We start from the raw sequence: 26,283 nt of genomic DNA on the forward strand, positions 1-26,283 counted from the left end.
TACCTCCCACTCCAATAATACTAAACAAAGAACTAAGTCATGGAAATGCCTTTCCGGTTTGGCCACTTACCATGCCAGAGGGGCCACCCGTGGGAGTCAAAGAGGGAGTTTTCAGTGTCGTCATGGTAACAGTAGTTGGTGTATAGGTCACTGCTGATAATGTGCTGCAAATGACTATCCTGCCAGTGGAGATCACATGCCTCGATGGCTCGAGTGAACACTGTCCGATGAGGCCTGTTCGATGAATCTGTTTTTTCCACAATTCAGAAAGCTGTGTCAGCTATTATTCACATGCGAATATATTAGACATACCATTCTGTGGCCAGATGCTCATGAGCACACCCCCACACATTGTCCTGCACCCCCTAAGCAGAAGGATGAAAGGTGAGTATGTTCATGTCTTAAGTACTAGGAGGCAAGTCAGCCCAAGAGCCACCAATCACTCACTTGCTTTGTCAAACACAAACACTCTACAGCCATCAAAGCTAAGGTTAAAGGCATCCTGCAAAAAGAATGTCAAGTCTAATTTCCATGCCAAATACACTCAAAGGAGGCACTCGGCACAAAGGGGGGGGGGGGAATGTCCCATGAAAACTCACTGCTCCCCACTTCGGAGGTACTGTAGTGGCCTGCCCTGATGGAATCAACAGCTCTCACAAACACTATGCAAGAGATGTGACACCAGCCATGGAACCTTTCAGGAAGATGCAATCAGCCTTTAAAGATATGCATAAGGGTTGTGCTTTTGGTTGTATTTTTTAACTATATTGTGCGGTTTTGCACAATTAAAACTATTATGCTTCTTGGGATATAATGATTAAATATCACTTTATATCCCAAAGGGCATAAATGCATATGTTTAACATTTCACAAAGCCACACAACATAGCTACAAAACAAACCAGTGCACTTACCTTGCCCCTACAGGCTGCCTCCTGACTCCTGAGCAGGTTCCATGACTGGTGTGATGACCCCAGCATAGTGTATGCCAGGACATCACAAAAGAGCAGAAGCACACATTGGAGAGGGTTCAAGGTTCAGGACCTGACGGAGAAAAGAAATGTTTGGGGAATAAAGGGTATATTCTCACCCCGACTCCTGGGATTATTCAGTCACTGTAGATATCACAGTGTGAATTCTACCTGCACTCCCAGCTCTGGGGTCTTTACTTCAGACTTACCGTCACTGTGGCAATAGCTACAGTAAGTAAGTCTCAAAAATTGGGGTAACAATTATTTTATTTATGTGCACTTGACTTAATTATCCTACTTTCACTGTTCTGAAGTTTGATTAAATGAGAAGTAAAACTGGGGGGCACTGGTGGTGCACTTGGTTGAACACACACATTATTTACTGTGTGCAAGGACCCAGATTCAAGCCACCTGGTCCTCATTTATGGGGGGAAAAGCTTTGCGAGAGGCAAAGCAAGACTGCAGGTGTCTCTCTGCCTCCATCTCTAGCTCTCCCTCCCCTCTCATTCTCTCTGCCTCTATCCAAAATAAATAAAATAGATCATTTAAAAAAAGAAGTAAAACAGGGAGATTTCTTATTTGATATGTAAGTTTCATTTTCACTGGAGCTTTGATTAAGCACATAGAGGAAATTACAAAAAAAAAAAAAATCAAAGAACAACTGAATTGAGAAGAGGAGCTGAGAACTGATCTAGTCTACATTGAATTCCGCTGACAGAACTGAAAACTGAGAGAAATAAAGTGAACTGCCAAGGTCATATTATTGTATTGGCAGTCGAGATAAGACCATAAGATATCCTCACTTCAAAATCAGCTACTTCAGCTGCTCTGAAAAGTTCTGACAGGTATCTAACAGAAAGACATTACTTTAACTTAGTCTCAGGTCAACTTCGTTGTCTGTAGCTGAATGGCAGCCATACCCAAAATGTTTGCACAGCAGGTACCTTGAGAAGCAAGCGTAAATATTGATGGATTCATTATGGGCCTTGCCCAACTCTCCTTGTATAAATGGGAAGTGAGGACCGTACATTTAAAGACCTTGTGTATGTACCAGGGTCATTTATTTAAAAGAATAAATATATCCCTACTGAACACGAAAAGGGTTCTCTGATCTTTGACCAAAATTACAAGGATATTGCAAATGACATAAAAAAAAAAACACCGACTTATTTAAACTACTCAGGGCCACTTTATTTACTTATTTATTTATTTTCCATTCATATGGCAGCCAGGGGTGGGTACCACAGCACTGCAGTTTCCTCCATTTCCACATAACAGCCTATGTGGTGCTGGGTGGCAAGCTATCTCTATAGCCCAATATACAGGAGTGTTGAAGGGGTTTTGATATTGCCTTTACTTTGTCACAAACAAAGGTACAGGACATACACAGGCTCTTTAACAGTGATAGCTCTAAGGCCAGTAAAAAACAATCATGACAAATAAAGGAAAATATTTAAGTGAAAATATAAGTGCTAAAACTCTTTAAAACCAAGAAAAAAATGCTAAAAGCCATGTATACAGAAAGTGATTAAAAAGATATACAAATAAAAGTTGGTTGGATTACGTTTAAGATTTGATTTTATTGACAGATGTCTCTATTTTTGCAGTGAAGTGGAATAGGGAGAGTATCTTAAGTTAATAAAGAAGATGTAATATTAATACATGTTGGTTAAAGAAATTTTAGGGAAATGAGAAAGGTAAAAAGGTTTTAAAGGAAAGTTTTGGTTATTTTATGTAAACGTTTAAATTAAAAATTGCCTGCAATCCTACCCTAAGACAGAGCCTAGTTTGCCCATGCAATGCAGCACATGAGACTCTGTTCATGGTCTGTAGGAAGTACACACATTTTGAATACCATGTAAATTCAGCCAAACTCAGCAGGCCACCACACCCTTAGTAAGCCCCATCTGCCAACTTGCAGTAGCACTGCATTTTGAGCACCAGAAGGCCTTTGAGCACCAGAGTACCTCTTCTCATAGTCCCTGTTTGGGTGTTCTGCTGTTAAGCAGGAGTCCTGGTGGCTTCAGCACAACAGCTAAATAATGCCCTCAGAAAATAGGTCCTGAATTCAGACCCTTGAGGCAAACTAGAATTGAAATTAACTGTTTCATGGGGAGGCTGGACAATTCTCAGTGGCTTTTAAAAGCTTATAGTTAAGAGGAGAGAGAACCAAAGGAAAAGTAAAGAGTAAAATACAAGATGGGTAGTAGCCTCAAAATGTAGGTGGGGAATAAAATGGAGAAAATTTCCAAATATGATTCAGTAGAAGAGGATTAGGATATTAAAGATAAATAGATACAGGCATATTCCTTTCCGTTAAAAAACAAACAAACAACAACAACAACAACAAAAAGCTGAATTGCTAAACTTGAAATTTCTGAGCTTCTGGGAAGAAATCTGAGGTATATAGGGCATATTCATTTTCTTTGAAGTCATTAAAATATCTCTATAAAAAGCAGAGTAAAAAAAAATCATCTCGCCCATCTTCTTAAATTTACTTTTCATCGGTTAAGTCTGTCCAGTGGAGGATTCATACAATTTCAGTTTGTAGAGATTGGGAACACTATGTCAACATTCAAACTTAGTACATTGTCAATCTCTTTCTATTAGTACCAAGTGATTATGGGACCAGTCTGTAGAAAATGACAGTCTTTATTCTATTTCCTTCCAATGTCATCTAGCTACCACATTGTATCTGTCATAACTGAAACCATTTGTGTTTTCTCAAAGCAAACATAATAAATACCAATACAGAAATTATGCATAAATAGTGACATGAATTGGTAAATACAAATTTTACATACAAGAGTTAATTATATTAAGGACTTGGTTCTTTAAGAGAAAGTTATGCAGTAGTTAGAAAAGGAAATGAGGCCAAGGAAAAAAGTTAAAGAGGGAAGAATCCAAGTTAAATGGGTGGATCCAAACAAGGAAATGAGTTTTTTTTTTTTCTTTTTCTTAAAGAGAAAAACAAAAGAAGGGAGAGAGAATTCTCAGAGGACATTTGGAAAGAGTGTGGATTTTTCTTAGTGCCCTACAGAAGCATGCTAGGCAATCATCCACAGTAAAGATCTTCTCATATTACAGATGTGAAACTGCACCCTACACACATCAAGCCTCATCATAAAATGTCCTCTTGTTCTAAGAACCTAAAACTAAGAATTTCCAACTGACTACTCAGTGGTCCAAACATGAGCTGGCCAACAGAGATGAAAACAAAACTCTCCTCAAAAATATTTTAAGTTTCTCAATATTCAGTACTCACTGAGCTCTACTCCACACAATTTTAAGTTAAAAAATAGACAAACTAAACTGATAAGCAACTTAATAAAATTATAATTTAATAACATTCATCTGCATTCTAAGAATATGGAAAAAAACATACACAGGTGTCAGAAACTTAACACACACGCATACACCCACTTACAATAAAAATGCAAGTGCTTTAGCTAAAGTTAAGTCCTTCGATGGGTAAAATGATTTCCCACATATGTTGTCAGTTACTATTATAAACGTATGTGCAGAGTTAAATAGATACTAAGTGAGCAGAATACCAGTGAGGACACACCTTGGTTGGCATTTGCACCCTGAGGCAGAGCATTAGTTAAATTGGGCAATTCACTGCCATGATTCCCATCTTCCCATGGGCAAACATCAACACTGTTCCATTTTTTCAGCTGTTTTAACCAACTGGTCTTCTGCTCCAACTTGCAGTGGGGGTTCAAAACTATACACATCCACAGAGCACCTAATTCAAAAGAGAAAGAAGACATTTTTAAAAATTATAAAGACATCTAATTTTATCACCTAGTGATAAATTTTAAACCATTTCAAAAAGGACTCAAGTGTGGCATTTTCAGAACTTAAATTATCTCCTAAATTCCAGTCACAAATCTCACAGAGATGAACAGCATGTAGGCCTAAATTTAAACCAAAGATCCAAATGGTATTATAAATAAAGATGAAAGGTATTTCAAACGTAATTGTAATCACTTTTGTATATGTGACATTTCAGGCAAAAATGTCAATAAAAATATTATCTAATTTGCCTAATGCCATATAATTCTAAGAGGTCTAATTTGCCTCTTGAATTTACAAACAGATTTTATTTGTCATTGCTGGGTCTTCACTGCTCTGGGCTGGCTTTTGCAGATAGAAACAGACAGACGGGGAAAGATACCACAGCATCACGCTTTCTGAGGTGGGGGCCTATTGGGAAGGTTCATTACCCCACGTGATCTATTTTACCGGCCTTACAAACAGATTTTATGTATGTAAGTTCCAACAAATCAATCTAAGTGATGATTCTATGAAAAAATTTCAATGTATTTTAGGTCATAGAGATAGCCTAGTGATAATAAAAAAAAATGAACAAAGAAATTTTCACATGCAAGGTTCCAAGGTCTCAGCTCAATCAATAGTATGACCACAAGGCAGAGGACAAAATAACAAAAATAAAATAAAAAATTTAGATTTTCTTTAGATTATCATTTTACAATAAAATCATACTGACATACAGTAATGCAAATAAACAATTGGGTAGTTTCCTTGTAATTTAAATTTTATTATGTTAAGTTAGTATGTATATCTACATAACAACAGAGTGTTTATCCTTAAATGACTAAACAAGAGGATAGTTTTTATTAAATCAGGGGTAAATATAATAGAAAGAAAAGTAAGTTTAAATAAAGAAATTATTCCAACTGAAGAAGAGATACAATTTTTTAAAAAAATGAACCAAGTCTTAAAAGATGGGTTGGAAAATGGCAGAAAGTCTTAATATCTGTATTATTACATTCCTTATAGAAGGTGAGACATAGATTTTTAAAAAGCTGAAAGAAACAAAGACTGAAAACTTCCTTCATTGTAGAGAAAGATAAGAATTTACAAATCCAGGAGTAACAGGTCAAGCCCACATGTTACAGTGCACAAGGACCCAGGTTCGAGCCCCTGGTCACAACCTGCAGGGGGAAAGCTTCATGAGTGGTGAAGCATGGTTGCAGGTGTCCCTCTGTCTCTCTCCCTGTCTATTTATTACCCCTTCCCTCTCAATTTCTGGCGGTCTCTATCTAATATATATATATTAGATAGTAATAACAAAATTTACAAATTCAGCTGGCTTCAGAGTAAACTCTGAGGAAAATGCATCAAAACATACTATAGTTAAATCACTGAATACCAAAAGAAAAAATTCTCAGAAGTAGTCAAAGAGAAATGTAGTTAAGAACAAAAAATAGTGGACCATAATCTTTAAAGTGTTCAAACAAAAAAACCCCTAATCCTCAGTGTCAACTCAGAATTTTATATCTAGTAAAACTGTAGTATAGACATGATGGCAAAATAAAGATCCTCAGATCAGGGAAGACTAACATTATCTGTTCCCAAGCAGCTTCTTATAAGTAGAAAAAATAAAAGGAGTTCTTTGGTTACAGAAAAACACCACCAAAGGAAAACATGAAACTACAGAAGTAAAGATTATAGATGCCTCAAAAACAAAATAATATTTTTGTCCTTTTAAGCTATTTAAAATAATTATGAGCACTAACAGTAAACTTATGACCACTGCCTATGTGTTTGAAATATATGCAGACTTGTTACATATAACATAAAGGCTGTTAAGACTCTACATTCTACTTAAAGTAGCAAACGTTAACTCAAAGTAGTCTGCTTAAGGTATGTTTGTTGTAATACTGAAACCACTATAAAAATACAAGTAGATACAAACAAAAAGAACAACAGACTAGCAAATAAAGTGTTCCAAAGGAGAGAGACAAGAAAAAGGAAAAAAGAATAAAAATAGGGATCAGAAAATGAATAATTAACTCCCACACCTATGGACAGCTAATTTCTGATAAGGGTACCCCAAACAATTAAATGGAGAGAAGAGGCTCACTTCAATAAACAGTGCTGGGAAAATTAGATTGAAATGTGCAGAAGAATGAAACTGAACCACTGTGTCTCACCAGAAACATGAGTAAATTCCAAGGGGATCAAGGACCTGGAGATTAGACCAGAAACTATCAAATACCTAGAGGAAAATATTGGTAGAATTCTTTCCCATCTAAATCTCAAAGGCACTTTGATGATATAAACCCAAATGCAAGGAACACTAAAATAAAAATACAGCAACATCAAATTGAAAATCCTCTGCACAGCAAAAGAAACCATCCTCCAAACAAAGACACTTCTGACATAATGGGAGATCTTTACATGTCATATACCAGACAAGAGGTTAATAACCAAAAGATTAAAAGAGCCCACAGACTTAGCATCAAGAAAGCAAATGGCCCAACATAAGAGTGGGGAGAGGATATGAACAGAAATACTCACTACAGAAGAGGCCAACAGACATATGAAGAATTGTTCCAAGTCACTGGTTGTCAGAGAAATGTAAATCAAGACAACTATGAGATAACAACTCAACTCTGTGAGAGGGAATCAATCCCTCTCTCCATTGTTACTGGTCATCTATATCAGGAACAACAAAACAGACTCCTTTGTGGACCCCCATAGGACCTTGCCCTCAACATGGATCAACAATGGTAGAGAATGTTCCATCCTCTCAAGGGAGGCGGACAACATACTCTATGCTACACCTGAGGAAGATGGGTCCTAATACTGGGGTAGCTTGGAACATTCCTACTCATGACCACAGAATATGAGGTCAGCTCTACAGGGATGCAGAGGTCACATAGACTCCTAGCTGAATATGGGCCCCAGTTCAAAAGCTGAGAACAAATAACAGAAAAGGAAATGCAAATCAGAATTTGACTGTTTGGAGTACTGCAACAAAGTAAAAAACTCGGGGGGGGGGGTAGACTTTCAGCTTCACTCTAGAGGGTTGGGGTAGGGACACTGAACTTTGGTGGCAGAGTGTTAATATAGTCTATTTACCTATAGTCTTATAAATCACTAATCAATATGAGAAGGAACAAACGGATTGAATGTCTCGAGCTTTTTAATGCACAGACTACAGTTCTGAGTATATATTCCTTCACTCTAAGCAGATAAAAGTTTCAAATGAGTAAAATGACTGAATTTTAACATTGTGCTTAAATTGTTAATGCACTTCTAGTAATTTTTTAAAAAATATATTAAATCACCCATAATCTTAGACCAAGGAGACCAGAAGTAACCAGTCTTGGCAGTACATAATATATAGTTATTTGTAAATAACTTTAATGACACAGATCATGGTAAGGTCTTATATAGTACACTAAATCCTAACCATGGGATTTTCAAAATAAATCAAGTTCTCAAATAACTTAGCTATAATAATAATTCCCTATTGACTTCTTAAACTAAGACAGCAGGAACCTTCTCCATTCTCTATAAAAACCCCTATTTCTCCCAGTCCATTCTCTATAAAAACCCCTGTTTCTCCCAGTCCTGGAACCTCTGGGGCTTTGCTCATTTTCCTTCATGTTTCTCTCAATCCGTGCCATTTGATACTGCATCTGCTCATCTCAAACAAATCAATGCAACCAATACCACTTCTACATGTCCCACTGCAGACTGTGTCCAGAGATACCAGGCCTGGGATGTCAACCCGACAGTTCCAATACTTGGGGGAGAACTTTCATAGATCATAAGACTCCTTAGTTCCACTTCAGGTGGTGCAGTTCCTAACAAAGTTACAGAATCTAGATATAGATCGGGGCTCATGAGGTAGGGCACATGTGTACAACTAAATCTATAAGTTTGGAGAAATATATACCTTAAAGTGAAAGTGTACAATAGCGTACAGTGACTCAGTAAGTGCAGCAAGCAAGGAGAAAGACCTAAAAAAAAGACACCATAAGTACTTAATCAGTATTTCCTACTTAGACCTAAATACCTTCCTCACCTACTCCCTATTTCACTTCTCTCAATCACTCTAAGTCTAACCCTGTCAGATAAAGTAAGGACTACAGAAGCTGGATAAGGGCGAGAGACCGGCACACTTTAATGATGGCCCTTTTGGTCACTACCAGGCCACCTCATCATCCGGGGCCCTAGTCAGGGAATCCTGGAATTCCCATATAGATATGATGAGCCTAGACCTCTAACAGATCCCTCTCTCCACCATCACTGCTCATCTCCATCAGGAACAACATCATAAACCATCTTGTGGGCCTCAATTTAGAACAACAATGGTAGGGGGACTGCCCCACTCTCCTGAGGGAGGCTGGGTCACCATACTCTTGTCACTTGAGTGGTCCTGAAAAGAGTGCAGCCTATAGTGTTCCTAGCTATGACCATGGGATGCAAGCTCAGACAAACAGAGATGCAGAGGTTTACACTGACTCCTATAATAAATATGAACAGACATGGGCCCAAGGTCAGATCGATGGGGTTTACTGTTAGTGGTATTTTATATACTTTTCCCAGCTGCCCTGATCCAGCCATCTGCTGGGGGGGGAAAGGGTGAGGCTGCAAGTGTTTCGCTTTCACTCTCTACTTCCCCCTCCTATTTCAATTTCTCTGTCTCCTATCAAATTAAAGAAAGAGACAAATAAAAAGGAAAAAATGGCCACCAAAAATGGTGGATCTGTCATGGAGGACAGCAAGAGCCCCAGCGATAACCATGGGAGCAATTTAAGCCCCTCTCTAGAGCTTTTTAATCTTCTCTACATCTCCGCCCCACCCTTTTTATCATTCACACTACCTTGAGTTTCCCAAATTTAGTATTTATTTTTTTTGTTATTCTTTTTTTTTGAGAGATCTACGAGTACCCCTTCTTTTTGACTAACAAACACCTCCAGTCTGCCTATCTCTTCTTTAAAAAAAAAATGGAGGGGAGGGGCTAGGTGGTGGTGCACCTGGCTGAACGCACACATTACAATGTACAAGGTCCCAGGTCCAAGTCACCAGTCCTAACCTGCAGAGGCGAAACCTTTGCGATTGGTAAAGTAGTATTGCACGTGTGTGTTTTTCTCCCTCTCTTATCACCCCCCTTTCCCAATCAATTTCTGGTTGTCCAATAAATAAAGTCAATAAAAATCTTAAGTTTATTTATAATGCATTGGATAGAGACAGAGAAATGGAGAGGGAAAGGAGAGATATAGAAAGCAAACACTTGCAGCACTGCTTTATCACTTCTGAAGCATTCTACCTTCAGGTGGAGACTAAAGATTGAACCTGGGTCCTTCTGTATTGTAGCATGTGCACTTAAGCAGATGTACCACCACTCAGCCCCTCCTATTTTTACCAAACATTTTTATTTGCCATGTTTCTTACATGAGTTAAAATACATTTTATAACACTGTACATTACATTTCATCCACTTCAAGTAGCTTTTTTCTAGATTGTTTTCTTCACATCTTGGAGATTGCTGCTATTTTTTCTTATCATGCATAGATAGTATCTTGCCTTCTGAATGTTCTGTATTTAACTTTTGTATTATCTACATTTCAATCATATGTATTTTCTGGAATACACTGTTTAAGAATGACCTGAGAAGGCTGGGGAGTAGAGACATAGGGGACACCTTACTCAGTAGAGCATTTGCTTGGCCATATGTGAAGGCCTATGTTTAAGTCATGGCACTACAAGGGAAAACCATGGGATGCAACAGGGAAGCTCACACATGGTCTATCTACTGTCCCTTCCCTTTCTTCCCCTTATCCTCCCTAAATTCAAATAAATAAAAGTAAAGAAATTATATGTATGAGAAAGTTTAGTTCAATGGTATTCTGTAGCCAAGAGGCCTTGTGTTCATCTCCTGACTTTTGTAGTTTTCCTTCTTTACACCTTTTACTTATGGGGGTGCCCGAGACTGAACCTGAAACCCTGAAGTCTTTTTTTTTTTCCCCTCCAGGGTTATTGCTGGGCTCCGTGCCTGCACCATGAATCCACCGCTCCTGGAGGCAATTTTTCCCCCTTTTTGTTGCCCTAGTTGTTGCAGCCTCGTTGCGGTTATTATTGCCATTGTTGATGTTGCTTTGTTGTTGGATAGGACAGAGAGAAACGGAGAGAGGAGGGGAAGACAGAGAGAGAGGGGAGAGAAAGATAGACACCTGCAGACCTGCTTCACCGCCCGTGAAGCGACTCCCCTGCAGGTGGGGAGACGGGGGCTCGAACCGGGATCCTTACGCCGGTCCCTGAGCTTTGCGCCACGTGCGCTTAACCCACTGCGCCACCGCCCGACCCCCGAAACCCTGAAGTCTTAGGCATGAAAGCTATTCCCCAAACTCTAGCTTTGAATTTAAACAAAAATGTAGGGGAGGGAGAAAAAGGTAAAGTCAAGGAGTTTTACCCTTTAGTTTGTTGTGTTCAAGGTCTTTAACGGCTATAGTTTATCTGCTACCAAATGACCTACACTTTTCTAAAAGACAACTACCAGATGGTTTTGCTCATATGTGCAATATAAAGAAATGGAACACATGAAACTTTTTGTTTTTTTAATTGCCAAACTGCCACTATCTTTGTGTGCATTGGGGGGGTGGGGAGTTGTACATAGAAGCACAGTGGTGGCTATAGTGTGAAACTATACCACTGTAATGATTTCATAAACTATTATCAAACCACTAATGAAAATAAATTTTAAAAATTAAATTAAAAACTATGTAAGTTCACTCACAAAGAAATGATAACCTGAACAACTATGAATTTGTTAAAAATAATGAATTTTAGTTAAGTCTCTAACAATACAGACCTAGACATTTCTCCAGAAAAGTCTACCACATATTTAAGACATTAACACCAATTCTATAGAACACCTTCCTGAAAACAGAAAAATGAAGATACTATCTAACTTATTTCCAACATTGCTATAATAAAAAAAACCACAAGTAAATATAATAATGTCAATATCCTTGCTGAACAAAGTAGCAAAATAATGTCTCATCAAAATATTAAGCTAATCAGATTAAGGAATATATAAAAAGGAAAACACCATCAACTAAGGAGGGCTTATTCTACAAAGACAGGGTTGACTCAACATTTGAAATGAACCAGTGATGAATGACAGTGATAGAACACATGTTTTCCATTCAAGATACCCCGAATAAGATACACAGCAGCATAACTCATGTTAACAGGCTAAGAAAGAAAAGCCATGTGTCCATTTCAATAAAGAAAAAGCAGGTGGGGCTGGGTGGGGGTGTACCTGGATGAATGCACATGTTATAATGTGCAAGGCCCCAGATTCAAGTCTCTGGTCCCTACCCTCAGGGGGAAAGCTTTGTGAGTGGTGAGGCAGGGCTGCAGGTGTCTCTTTGTCTCTCCCTCTCCTTGTATTTCCCCACCCTCTGGATTTTTGGCTATCTCTAGCCAATAAAGTTAAAAAAGAAAAAAGAAAGAAAAATCAGGTGACAAAATTCAACACATCCATTCATAATAAACCTCAGCAATATAGAACAGAGTAACTATTACTCTGATAAAAGACACTTGAAAAAACACTGAAGGTAACATGTCAATGGCGAAAGACTAAATGTATTCTTCCTAAGACTGAAACGTCAAAGATATCTACTCTTGGCATTTCTGTTCAACATCATGGTGAAATTCTAGCCAGAATTGGAGGTTAAAGGCGTAAACTATAAAGGGGAAATAAAACTGCCTCCATTAGCAGGAAGTAACCTATGAAAGTTCTCAGAGTAAGTTTAACAAGATCAACTATTTACAAGCTCAAACGTAAAAAAATAAACTGTACATCTATATACTAAAATCAAAGAGGAAAAAAATACTAAAAAATAAGAGTGCCATTTACAGTAGTGAAAAAAACCATGAATCAGCCAAGAACCATGGATCTGACAGCAAAACAGTTCACATCAAGGAATCAAAGATAACTTTAGAAAGTTAGCATGCTCAGATTAGAGAATTCAATATTCTGTAGAAATGTCAGTATTCTCTAAGGTGATTATTTATTTACTACAACCCTACTAAAAACCCTACTAGGTATTTAGGTATATATTGACAAGAACTGATATAGCACAGGCAACAATTTTAAGGAAAGACAAAACTAGGGGAACTTGTTGTACTTGATTTTAAGAGTCTATAAAATTACAGTACTCAAGACTATATAACTGACTATACACAGACACTTATCAATGATATAGACTGAAGAGCTCAAAAGTAGACCTAAAGATATCTGGCAATTAAAGATTCAAGGTCAATCCAATGAAGAAAAGATAAGTCTTCTCAACATTTGGTACTGGGATAATTAGTCTACCATAAACAAAATTAAGTCCTCACAACACACCTTACTGAAATTACCTCAATTTATTAAAAAAAAAAACCTGAAAAATGGATCATAGGCTTCAATATAAAATCATATACTATAAATTTCTAAAAAAAAAAAAAAAAAAAAAGACAAAAGAAAAAGAAAGAACAAATCTGGTGGGGGGGCAGGTGGTAGTACACATATTACTGTGTGCAATGACCTGGGTTCATGTCCACCTGCAGGGGAAAAGCTTCATGAGAGGTTAAGTAGGGATGCAGGAGTCTCTCTGTCTCTTTCCCTATCTCCCACTCTCTCTTCTCAATTTCTGTGTCTATCCTATAACAAAGAATTAAAAAAAAAAAATCCTTGTGACTGGTGTAGGAAAAGATAAATACAAATAGGATATGAAAATCATAATAAATAGAAGAAATAATTAAGTACATTCAAAATTCAAAAAACATTTGATCCCCCAAAAGTTAAGAAATGTAACAAATCATGAACTATGAATGAAATCTCATTTAGTCATTAGGAAATGCATACTAAAACCACAATAAGACAGCACTACACACTGAGTAGAATGGTTAATTAAAGAGAAATGTACAATGTGACACTACTAACTGCTCATAAGCTTCAGAGCAACAGGAACGCTCATAGTGCTGCTGAGCACAAAATGACGCAGCCACCCTACAAACTAGCTTAATGGCTTCTCATGTGTTTATTCCTCTGACTCCTGCCCTAGGGATTTGCTCAGAGGAATGAAAACATACAATCACATAAACACTTGTACAAAAATATTTATAGAGCATCTTTACTCATAAATGCAAATACTAGACACAACCTAGTAGTCCCTCAATGGTCAAGCTGTGGTAAACACACACACACACACACACACCCCACACACCAGGACACAAATCAAAACAGCATCTATAAAAGCTGTTCTTGACAGTCTTTACTCAATTTCACAGGAAATGAGATGCCACCTGATAAATTTTGGATTGGTGAGAAGTATAATGCGGGGGCTGGGCAGTGGCACACCTGGTTAAGTGAACTTAGCACCATGCACTAGAGCCCTAGGTCTACACCTGCAGAGGAGGAAGCTTTGTGAGTGGTGAAGCAGGTCTGTAGGTGTCTCTCTGTCTCTCTCCTCTATCTCCCTCACCCTTCTCAGTTTCTCTCTTTCCTATTGAAATCAATAAATACAGTTTAAAAAATTGAATGCAGAAAAAATTACATGTAGATAATTAAATAAATGGAAATAAGAGTTATACAATTGGACCAAAAAAATGGCATTATGGCCATGGTGCAGAGGTAATAAATGTCTTGCATGCATAAGGCCCTGGGTTTACCCAAGCATTCCATAAAAACGATGGAGGTGTGCCTATCTAATTAAAAAATAAATGGTATTATCTTTATAAGACTCCATGGAATATAAAAATTTTTCTAACTGACCAGGCAGATAGCTCCACCTGAGAGGACCAATCTGTATGCTCACAGCCCGAGGCCACAGGTTCATTCCTTGGCACCACTTTATGTCAAAGTCAAGCAGTGGTCTGGTCCTCTCTCTCTCTCTCTCTCTCTCATAATAAATACATATTTAAAAGAATTTTCTAAATCATTATATTAAGTGTAATTTGAAAAATTCATAATATTCAACAAGTAATGTTTAGGAGAATCTTTTTATGTTTTTTTCCAAGATGGTTTTGCTTTATAATTCTGCTAATCTTAAAAGGAATACTTCCTCAGGCAAAAATAAAATCAGTTTGCACTGGACGAGGTTAAGGTACTAATAATTTCATTATCACGCTGTTAGTATACTAACGAGATTCTGTGTTGAAGAGCAACTAAGAAAATTAGTATTGATGAAGGATGCGAGGTGGTGCCCCCTGTAGAGTGTCCATGTTGCATGAGCAAGGACTAAGATTCAGGCTGCAGGTTCACACCCACAGGCCGGAAACTTAGAGAGAGGCAACAATGCTGCAGGTCACTCCTCTCTCTCTCTCTCTCTCTCTCTCTCTGTCTCTCTCTGCCTCTATAAAAAAAAAGGTGTGGGGATGGCCTCAAAGGACTGGTGGGTTTTCATTTTATAGGCAACAAAAGCAGGGGTCAGGCAGTGACATACCAGGTTAAGTCACACATCACCATGTGGAAGGATTTCGCCTCTGCTCCCCACCTGGAGGGGAGGCCTCACTATTAGTGAAGCAGGTCTGCAGGTGTCTTTCACCTTCCTTATTTCCCCCTTCTCTCCCCCCTACCCAATAATAGGGAGCAGGGAGAATGGGGGGGGGGGGAGAGGAAGAAAGAAAAAGAAAAAGTGGCTGGGGGGGGGGGGATGGCTTCCAGAAGTAGTAGATTCATAGTACCAGTGCTGAACTAGTGATAACCCTGGTGGTGAATGAAAGGAAGGAAGGAAAACTAGTACTGATAAACAATGAGATGTAAATTGCTTTCCAAAATGAGTGCTTCATCATATTCATGTCTTATTTTATGACACAGAATTCTAGATTTTATGTATACTTGAGAGTTAACTGAAAGCTATGATAGACTTACCTTTTTTTAAATTTCAATTCCAGATCCTAAGAAATGTAGCTCAAATCCACTGTTTTCATGTTTAATTTACTCTTCTTTTCTTTAAAATTTTTTAATCTTTATTTATTGATGGAGACAGCCAGAAATTGAAAGGGTAGAAGACACAGAGGGAGAGAGAAAGAGACACCTGCACCCCTGCTTCACTACTTTCAAAGCTTTCCCTCTGCAGATGGAGACTGGGAGCTTGAACCGGGTCCTTGAGCACTGTAACATGTGCACTCAACCAGGTGCACCACCACCCGGGCCCGATTTATGCTTCTTTTAAAAAAATATTTATTTATTCCCTTTTATTGCACTTTTTTTAATTATTGTAGTATTTATTGATGTCGTCATTGTTGGATAGGACAGAGAGAAATGGAGAGAGGAGGGGAAGATGGGGGGGGGTGAAAGAAAGACACCTCAGACCTGCTTCACCGCCTGTGAAGCGACTCCCCTGCAGGTGGGGAGCTAACTGGGATCCTTACTCAGGTCCTTGCGCTTTGTGTCACGTGCACTTAACCTGCTGTGCTACCACCTGACTCCCTAATTTATTCTTCTATAAAAAGATACAGGAAGGGAGTCTGCAGCAGGTAAAGTGCACGTGGCGCAAAAACGCAAGGACCTGCATAAGGGTCCCAGTTTGAGCCCCCAGTTCCTCACCTGCAGAGGAGTCGCTTCACAAGCGGTGAAGCAGGTCTGCAGGAGTCTCTCTCTCCCACTCTTTGTCTTCCCCTCCTCTCTCCATTTCTTTCGGTCCTATCCAACAACAACAACAAAACAACAAGGGTAACAAAAGGAAATAAATATTTTTTAAAAAAACTAAAAAAAAAGATACAGGGATAATGCAAAGCTTTCAAAATTGAGTTTAAATATGAGAAGGTAACATAATTCTGACAAAAAAAAATTCTTCCCCACCTGCAGGGGAGTCACTTCACAGGCGGTGAAGCAGGTCTGCAGGTGTCTGTCTTTCTCTCCCCCTCTGTCTTCCCCATCTCTCTCCATTTCTCTCTGTCTTATCCAACAACAATGGCATCAATAACAACAACAATAAAAATAATTAAATATAAAATAAAAAATATTTTTAAAAAGAATATAGTTCTATTTACCTCTTTAGAAGTTCTTTTGAGGAAATAAGTGGAAGAACATGAAAGGTAGTCTTAATTAAGAACTGATTGTCACTCTTAGTCACCATTACTTGGTTACATACTTGTTAGAGACATATGTATAGGGAGACTGGTTGAGCGCACATATTACAATGTGCAAGGATCCGGGTTCAAGCCCCTGGTCCCCACCTGCAGGGGGAAAGCTTTGTGAGAAATGAAGCAGTGCTACAGGTATCTCAGATCTCTCTCTATCATCCCCGTTCCTCTTAATTTCTCTCTATCCAATAAATTAAAAATATCCAATTTGTCTCTATCCAATAAATGAATCTAATAATAATAAAGAGACATATGCATATGGCTTTATATCAACGAGTTACAATGAACCTCTAGGACCAGAATTAATACTGCTACTTTGAAGGTGAGCAAATTGAAACTCAGAGAAGTTAGGATGCTTAGAAGCAAGATCCTAACTTTTCTTGTTAACTTTTAATAACTATTTCTATGACTTGAAGAAAAAAGAAATTCATAAAACTCTTCTTAGTTTCTTATGCTTATGTCACTGTTAATTAGAAAATTTCCATTTTGCAAAATGAGAAAAAAATTAAAATAATTAATTCGCCTGCAATGCTCTTTTATAGCTTCCTTTCTTAAAAGAGTTTTGATCCTGCAAAGATGTTCTCAATGTTACAATCAAGTCTGAAGCTATAATAGATATAGTCTTTTATCTTAACAGTCACCACTAAAAAAGCTATAATTAGCCTTAATGACCAAGTTAACCAAACTGAGTAGATAATTCTCCACATTTGATTAATTCAGAACTTCTCTCTGTACATTAATCTGCTGTTCCTTCAACACATGCCTTTAGCGCAGCGGGTTAAGCACAGGTGACACAAAGTGCAAGGACTGACATAAGGATCCTGGTTTGAGGCCCCGGTTCCCCACCTGCAGGGAAGTCGCTTCACAGGCGGTGAAGCAGGTCTGCAGGTGTTTATCTTTCTCTCCACCTTTCTGTCTTTCCCTTCTCTCTCCATTTCTCTCTGTCCTACCCAAAAACGACAACAGTAATAACTACAACAATAAAAAAATAAGGGCAACAAAAGGGAATATTTAAAAATATATATATATACATAATTATTAAAAAATAATAAAGCTCTCTGATGACTAAACACTTCACTCTGCTATTGTTCAGGAAATATTGACTCTTTTGAAGGACTCAACCAGAAAGAAGCTAAGAGAACCCAATGAGAACTCAACATTTCTAGCACGGAGTGTCTGGAAAGGCATTACTGGTCCTTTCACAAACAACAATTCATTATTTCTATGAATTGCAATGAAAACAAATTCAATACTTTTAAATTGCTTTCTAAGCTTCAATGCCTTGAAGTATATAAAGGCAATTATCAAATCACCAGTGTGTACATCATTCATGTTTTGAATTAGCCATGGCACATTTCAACTCTAGCTTTGCTCCATCATCCACTGTTGCACCAAATCTGCACTATGGGTTTTCAGCAAAATGATTAACTATAGCAGATAAACCAAAGGTAAGAAGATAAAAAAGCATTCTTTGCACTAGGCAAATGACTCCAATCCACTTAGTGTTCTTCAGTCTGTTCACATCCTCTGTCTGACCAAAGGGAAAGCAAGGCAGAATCACACTGAAGTAGAAGACGACAAGTCATCACAAAGGCCTGGGTCAGTTACTTCTGCAGCCCACCAACAGCTGAGTGCCAGGATAAGCATCCATACCACTGGCAAATGTGAATAAAAACCAATGAAGTCTGTAGTCCCTGAAAGTCAGTCTTTCCCGCCAAACGTGTAAATTTGCAAATTATAATTTATCCCTTAGCACCATTCAGACATTATTACATTTAACAAAACAATTAAAGACAGCACACTAAATAACTTATCAGTGGCATTAAACACTTCTTAAGCTTGTAATAATGGGATCCTGTACAATTAACTTCCATTTGCCATATGTTTTTATATGAAACGACTTTCAGTCTCTTCTTTTTCCTGAGTTTCAATGATAACTTTTTAAATGTGTTTTGTTTTCCAAATGGCAATGCTTCTTGGGCTCCATCCTAGGCCAATGTAATTTTATTTTTACCTTCTCACATGGAGAAGCAATTCTCATATTCATATCTAAGCTTATAGGGTTATCCATGATTTTGTCTGCCTAGGGTAACTTCACGCCAAAAGAGAGGCCCAGGGAGTAGTGCTAAAGTCTTAAAGAACTCTTCCTGCGGTCCTCTTCTCTTCCTCCCTCCCCTCATTGGCACCAATGCCCAAATACCGCTCTTACCTTTGAGTCGTAATCCAAGATCCACAGTTTTGTTTCTATATGTTGGAACTAAAATCCAAAGTTATTAGGATCCGAATTTTTTATCTTTAATTATTTATTAGACAGAGACAGCCAGAAATAGAGAGGGGAGGTGGAGATGGAAAGCGGGAGAGACAGAGAGACACTTGCAGCCCTGTTCCACCATTCGTGAAGCTTTCCCCTTGCAGGTGGGGACCAGGGACTTAAATCTGGGCCCTTGCGCACTGTAATGTGTGCACTCAACCAGATGCGCCACCACCTGGCCCCAGGACCCTAATTCTTATTACTGAAGAAGAAGAAAAAAAAATCTGTCTAAAACTTAGTATAAAGGACAAAATAAAGATAAATATGAGTTATTATAAAAATTTATTTAAAATGTAGATATGTGGATGGCGGAAGGACTTTCATGTCCGAAGTTTTCAGTTTGATATCTGGCTCATGTGCTGGAGCGATGTTCTAGTCTATCCTTCTCTCTACTACATGTGAACATTCCTCACATATAAAAAGTAGACTTTTAAAAGTATAGGATTAAAAAAAAGAAAAGGGAGTTGGGCGGTAGCGCAGCAGGTTAAGCACACGTGGCGCAAAGCGCAAGGACTGGCGTAAGGCGTAAGGATCCTGGTTTGAGCCCCCAGCTCCCCACCTGCAGGGGAGTCACTTCACAGGCGGTGAAGCAGGTCTGCAGGTGTCTATCTTTCTCGCTCCCTCTTTGTCTTCCCCTCCTCTCTCCATTTATCTCTGTCCTATCCAACAACGACGACATCAATAATAACTACAACAATAGAAAAAAAACAACTAGGGCAACAAAAGAGAATAAATAATTTTTTTTTTTTAAGTATAGGATTGAGATACTCTGAAAGTTGTTTGGCATTATTCCCTCATATGAAACTGACAAACATGACGAGAGAGATTAGAGTTAGCTTTAAATAACAACTTCATTTTCACAGATTATTCTGCACTATTTGGGAAATAACCATTAAAATAGCATGAAGTATTATCAGTTTCATAAGGACCCTTTTGGCTACCTATACTATGTAAAACATAATGCCCCAATATGTCACTGTATATTAAGTATCTGCAGATCAGAAATTCTTTCCTACTCTGTTCCTGACCCAACAATGCCATCCGTGTGTATAGTATGTACAATCTATGAATAGCCAAACTTCTTACACTGAAACACAAGGCTCTAAAATGGAACTTTTAAGAGACAGAAAGCAGATTTTGCACGCCAACTAAGGCTTGAGTCCAAAAATTGGCCCAGCTCTACTCTGTCACATTCTGTTAGTCAGACACTTATAAAAATTGTTTAGATAAGAGAGAACATAAGCCCACGTGTCAATGAGTGACTGCCAAAGCATTGGGGGCTTTAATCTATCACAATTACCAAGAAATATGAAAAATCTGCTAGGTTACAAAATGAACTGTTTTACATAAATCTTAAGTACGTATCATTTAATATGAGGACACTGTCATTAAAACAATCCAAGTAAAACAAGTCATCCAACATGAGAAATCAGGCAAAAAAACAAATAATTATTGGAAATGTAATAGAGTAAAAGGCACCAACACATTCTATAATACACTGAATGCTGCCTTCTATGCTAATTATTCCCCTCCAAGGAAAATTCTAACAATAAGGTGACAAATCAAGTTATCTACTTAGAGTCTACATTTAAAGATTCAAGATGTCTGTCTTAAGGGTACAAAGATCACCTCATCTAACTCAGCTCACATATTGTAAATAGTGAATAGCATCCATAAACATGTTTGTGTGTTTGTGTGTGTGTGTATGACAAAAGTAATTTCTGCCATTTATTGAAGTTACCTATTAGTTACTGTGTGTTAAGTATTTCACATTTCGTCCTCAGTAAGAGACTTGCTTTATAGATAAGGAATCAGGTTCAGAAAACAGCAGACAGATTCTGCTGATCGTAAAGATAAAAGAATTTGTTGTCAAGTATGCACCAATACCAATATTCTTTTCATTAAAAATCATCTATTCGTTACTGAGAGAGATAACCACAGCTCTGGAAGAAGATGGTGCTGAAGACTGGGACTTCAGGTAATCTAGCTATATCCCTGGCCTTTAATATTCTTAATCAGCATTAATATTTAACCTTCTGTCTAACTCTGCAGTGATCAGAATGTACTTTAAAATTTTTTAAATTATCTTTATTTCTATAAAGAAAAAAAAATTGATAGGTAAGGGGGAGAAAGAGGGGGAGAGAGACAGAGACCTGCAGCCATGCTTACCAGTCGCAAAGCTTTCCCCCTACAGGTGGGGACCAGAGGCTTGAACTCAGGTCCTTTCACATTGTAACATCTGCGTTCAACCAGGTATGCCATCGCCCGGACCCAGAAAGTACTTATGTAAATTAGAATTCAAATTAATATACACAAAGCCCAAGATTAATGATTCTAGTAGTTTGAATGAACTCTCCCCATGCCTCTTACTTCAGCATTGGAATACAAATAGTAAACAACTGTCTAAAACTACGAAGTAGTCTAAATGTATGGTTAATCAACTTTGAACTTTAGTCATGTATTCTTACATACTGAAAACATATCTTTTGCATATATAGAAAGTATATTCAAAATTAAATGGGTATAGGCTGAGTATATGGTTATCCCAACAACCTCTCATGCCTGAGTCTCCAAAGTCCCAGGTTTAAGCCACTGCACCACCATAAGCCAGAGCTCAACAGTGCTCTAGTAAAAAATAAACAGGTATAGCTCCAGTGTACCCACCAAGACGCTATGCTCTCTCCATTCCCACTATAGCTCTCATGAGACTACTCTTAATTTTGTGATTTTGTGAACCACAAATTAAAAAAGAGAGACAGGAAAAAAATAAAAAAGAACATTCAACCAAAACCTATAAAGGTCCAGCAAAAAAAAACCTAAATAAAAGAAAACTGCATTTTTCAGGACTGACAGGCATAGCAAATAAGTAATTTCACTGTAGATTAAAACAGCAGATAAACAATCAAAAGCTCAACTTACAACTCAAGATTGATTATTCAAGTCAGAAGAAAGCTGTTTTCTCTGAAAATATGATGATGTATTATGAGGCCCACTACAGTGGGCCCGTGTCAGCAATTCTGAGCTAATGCATTTGTGTGTGACTGGGTGTCTGCTGGGTGGAGTATTATGATTTGTGACTGAATGAGCCAACTGGCCATTCTCGAGCCAGTGCTACTTTCCCCATGTCAATAAAATGGCATTTGTTAAGTTCCTTCTTCTGTAAGTTGTTTGGTTTTTTTGGTCACTGTTGTTAATAAAAAGCCATGTTATCTATGAAAGATACTTTGGATTTGTTTGTTTGTTTGTTTACAGTTTCTCTTCCATTTATTTTCTAGGAGGAAGTATATGTATAATGTTACAGGAGAGCTTGGGGCAAATGGCAGTGGTGAGCGGGGGGAACTACACACCTTCTCTTACAGGCTCAGTAGTGAGCCCAGGACTTCTATGTGTGGGGACGGGCTGCTCCTCAGCACTGTGTAAGCCACAGCTGGGCTCTGCACCTAACCTTCCATGACCTCTCTCTCCCTCATGAAAATAACTAAATCTTTAAAAAAAATCAAAAATGAAAAACAAAGGTGAGGCTAAGAAAGATCAATAATTCCTCCCTTTTGTCTCAAGGGTGAAGAATAAAAAGTACTTAATGAAAGTTTAATTTCTATTTTTTGCACATATTTATCCTTATGAAATAGTAGAAGGTAAAGCAAAATAGTTTTGGTATTTCTCAGGGCAGCACCATTTTACAGCCATTCAAAATATTTATCAAATCTATTTAAGTTCTCAGAGGCTATTACAAAAGGCTGGAGTTTCATGCATGATTCAATTAACTAATTATACGTATTTAGAGGCCATGAAATGCCTAATTGCAGTCACAAATAGGAGATCACTAGCATAATTAGTTGTGCCAGCTCAACGATAGTCATAAAATTTCTTGGGTCAGGTCACAGGAAAATTGTGACCCTAATTAGAACATTGTTCTCAGGACAATACAGTATTAATATGTTAGGCATTCACGACTAGAAAGTAAGTATAAATGGTAAAAACATTGTCCTTAGTTTAAATTTGGTGTGCTACCTTCTAGTTGACTAAAACACTTCTGGAGAGTTTTCAAATGATTCTCAGGGGAGGGCTGGGAGAAAACACAGTGACGATGGAAAAGACTTTCATCATCCAGGCTGTGAGGCCACAGGTTCAAACCCTAGTACCACCATAAGCCACAGTTGAGCAGTGATTTGGTCGGTCAATTGGTCTATTTGTCTATGTCTGTCTGTCTGTCTGTCTATCTATGAATCTATATCTTTCTCTCTGTACCCAATAAAATAAATGATTTTAAATTATAAAATAAAACCTCAGAGAAAATCTAAAGAGAGTTTTTGTGAATACTGAGATCAAGCAGATCTAAGCCTTCAGCATTAATTAGGATTTGAGAAAAGACTGAAGTAAAATAACCATCTTCTTGCTGGCAAGAAAGAAACTATATTTAAAAAACAGTTAACTGGTATCCTGGATTTGTGGGCAAACCTGTAGGCCTTGTTTAATATGTAGTCTTTCCATTCAGTCTGACCTGCCACTGTTGTAAGATCCATCAAAAACAACTTGATCTCATAAAGAGCCTTTCTCTATAGGAAATGACCAGAGCCAGTATCTTTGTCACTTTTTCACTTTTTTCCTTTTCAAGAAAGTGAGGAAAGGAAATAAGGAGAGATGGGCAGAAAGAGAATAGGATATAATGAAAGACTATTACTTATTTTAAGAGTTCCTTTATTCCTCCAATAATTCTGATATTAAGCTTATATAGTCCATTTCTGAAAAGATGCCTTAAGGTGTTCAATGAGTCTTCTTTTCCACAGGCTTCTCAATGGGCCCAGTTTCCTAACAGAAACAAAAGACTCCGGAATAAAAAGTGTTTTCCACTACATAAATTATTTTATTTTAGTCCTCAAGAATCTGCATTTTGCTCATTTCACAAATAAGGAAATAGATTTCTTGCTAAGATAAAGAGACTATCCAGGAATCCACATAGTATATGTAAAGATCAAAATCTTTTTTTTGAAACATATTTTACATTTTTTTTCCAGTTGTCTTCGGTTGTATTGGGTCAACTCCCCTTCCCTCTCCACAAAGAAACATACGATACTGTAAACAATAAAGTTCTTGGTAGCATACCTACTGCTCTGGTGAAGCCCTTTATTGCTCACTGCCATTATTTATAAGTAAGTGCTTCAGAAGGCCACTTGTACAGCAGCCCTGGTTCACTTACCATGGAGAACCAATTTAGGACAGAAGGCACTAAGTTCTATCAAAAAAACTGAATTTGTCACAGATTATGACTACAGAACACCCATCAGGTACATGCGACAGCACTATAGCTGCATAAAACTTTTAAGAAAAAGGCTTGCAGTATTCTGGACATACTAGAAGTGCAATTTCTTCATAAAAACACTACACTGACTTTTCTTGTGAATTTCAGAAAGAGCCTGCAATGGATGTTGAGTTTTGTAGAAAAGAGAATGTTTCATTTTGTATCTAATCCATTCTATTACTGAATTAAACTTTGATGTACTGGTCCTGACAAGTGCTTCATGCTGACTGTATTGTGTATGATAGTATAATCACTCCCCATGCATTTCCCACTGACCAGCTCATTAATGCAATAGATTACCTGCAGCACTGATGGCAAGGGGGTACACTGCCCTTCTGTAGTCTAACCTGTTTGTACGTGTGTATTTGGGTGTGCGCGCGCATGCGCACGTGTGGAGAGTATGTGTCTTCATGCATACACAATTACCCATGAAGATGCCCATTGGTATATAAGCAAAGGAGGGATAGACCAGAAGAAGAGTAGGAAAAGAACTAAAGACACAGTGCAGGTTACTTCCATTTAGTCATTGCTTTCACAACACCAAGTGTACTCACTTTTCATTTCCTACTTACATATTTTTACTAGGTAATCAATATATGCCTGGTACATGTCTTTACAACCTTCACACTTCCCAGAATAAAAATAACAGCAGCCAAACAGAAACATGTCACTTTCAGTCCTGTCACTAGCAGGAAGGAAGAAAAAAAAAGTGGTTCATTGCCATTTGGAAACTAATACAGGGATAAAAAATAGTGAAGTGTCTCTGAAATTAGTTTTAAGTGTCGCAATAAAGACAGCAACTGGGGAGTTGGGTGGTAGAAGAGTGGTTAAGCGCACTTGGCGCAAAGCGTGAGGACGGGCGCAAGGATCCAGATTCAAGCCCCTGGCTCCCCACCTGCAGGAGTCGCTTCACAAGCGGAGAAGCAGGTCTGCAGGTGTCTGTCTTTCTCTCCCCCTCTCTATCTTCTGCTCCTCTCTCCATTTCTCTCTGTCCTATCCAACAACAACAACAACAATAAAACAAGGGCAACAAAAGGGAATAAATAAATATTAAAGGAATTTTTAAAAAAGACAACTACTGACAGGACAACTACAGTGAACGGCTTTAAGGCTTCAAATTAAACATGAATCCTCTCTGTAATAGTGCTACCTAGAACCCTAATGAACATCTTCTGTGTATGATTAATATCTGGAGAGAGCAAGCTGCTGGGTATATAATCGCAGAGGTTGGCAAAAAAAGGACGGCCAATTTCTTTTTTTAATCATGAAAATATTATCCTAGTAGAGTTTTCTCCTGGATCCAATCTTCTATTTAATTCAAGTGCCCCATTTCGGTCTTTCCATCAACCCTTGCTTGTCTACAAAGGAAGAATGTGGCTTCCGATTTAAAGGCAGCTGACAGCTTAAGTCGATTCCTAATTTCTGAATGATTCTCATCTCTTTCCTCCAGGTATGCCAAAGCAAAATTTAAAATTTATTAAAGTACCCCAAAATGGAAGAGGGTAGGAAGCATGTCCCAGGGTGAAGAAGGTCTGCCTGGTAATAGCAGAAAGCGATCACAGGGACACTTGGGTGTAACCATCAGCAGTCCTTGCTACTCTTATCTCCATAAACAGCAGAGGCTGAGAAGACAGCCCTAGGAACATGGAAACAACTTAACATTAGAAGGCAAATGTATTTTACTATACAGTCATATCCCTAATTTGGAATTTTTAAATAAAATTTTTTAATAATGCTATGCAATTTTCAGACACGCTTACAGTAATTGCATAAACATTTGCCTTCTTTGAGAAATTA

The 26,283-nt window shown here is 38.0% G+C and overlaps 1 protein-coding gene across 2 annotated transcripts in view; it reads right to left on the minus strand.

Annotated features, from left to right (window-relative positions):
* The window catches only part of ZSWIM6 (zinc finger SWIM-type containing 6), a 179,384-nt gene that overhangs the window by 20,671 nt on the left and 132,430 nt on the right, over nt 1-26,283 (minus strand). For both annotated transcript variants that reach the window (XM_060191302.1, XM_060191303.1), the window contains exons 5-6: nt 4,539-4,718; nt 71-247 (exon numbers count right to left, since the gene is read on the minus strand). In XM_060191302.1, coding sequence (XP_060047285.1) covers nt 71-247; nt 4,539-4,718 — 357 coding nt within the window. The remainder of the gene's footprint in view (nt 1-70; nt 248-4,538; nt 4,719-26,283) is intronic.

This window comes from Erinaceus europaeus, chromosome 5 (genome assembly GCF_950295315.1).
Source record: "Erinaceus europaeus chromosome 5, mEriEur2.1, whole genome shotgun sequence".
Taxonomy (NCBI): Eukaryota; Metazoa; Chordata; class Mammalia; order Eulipotyphla; family Erinaceidae; genus Erinaceus; species Erinaceus europaeus.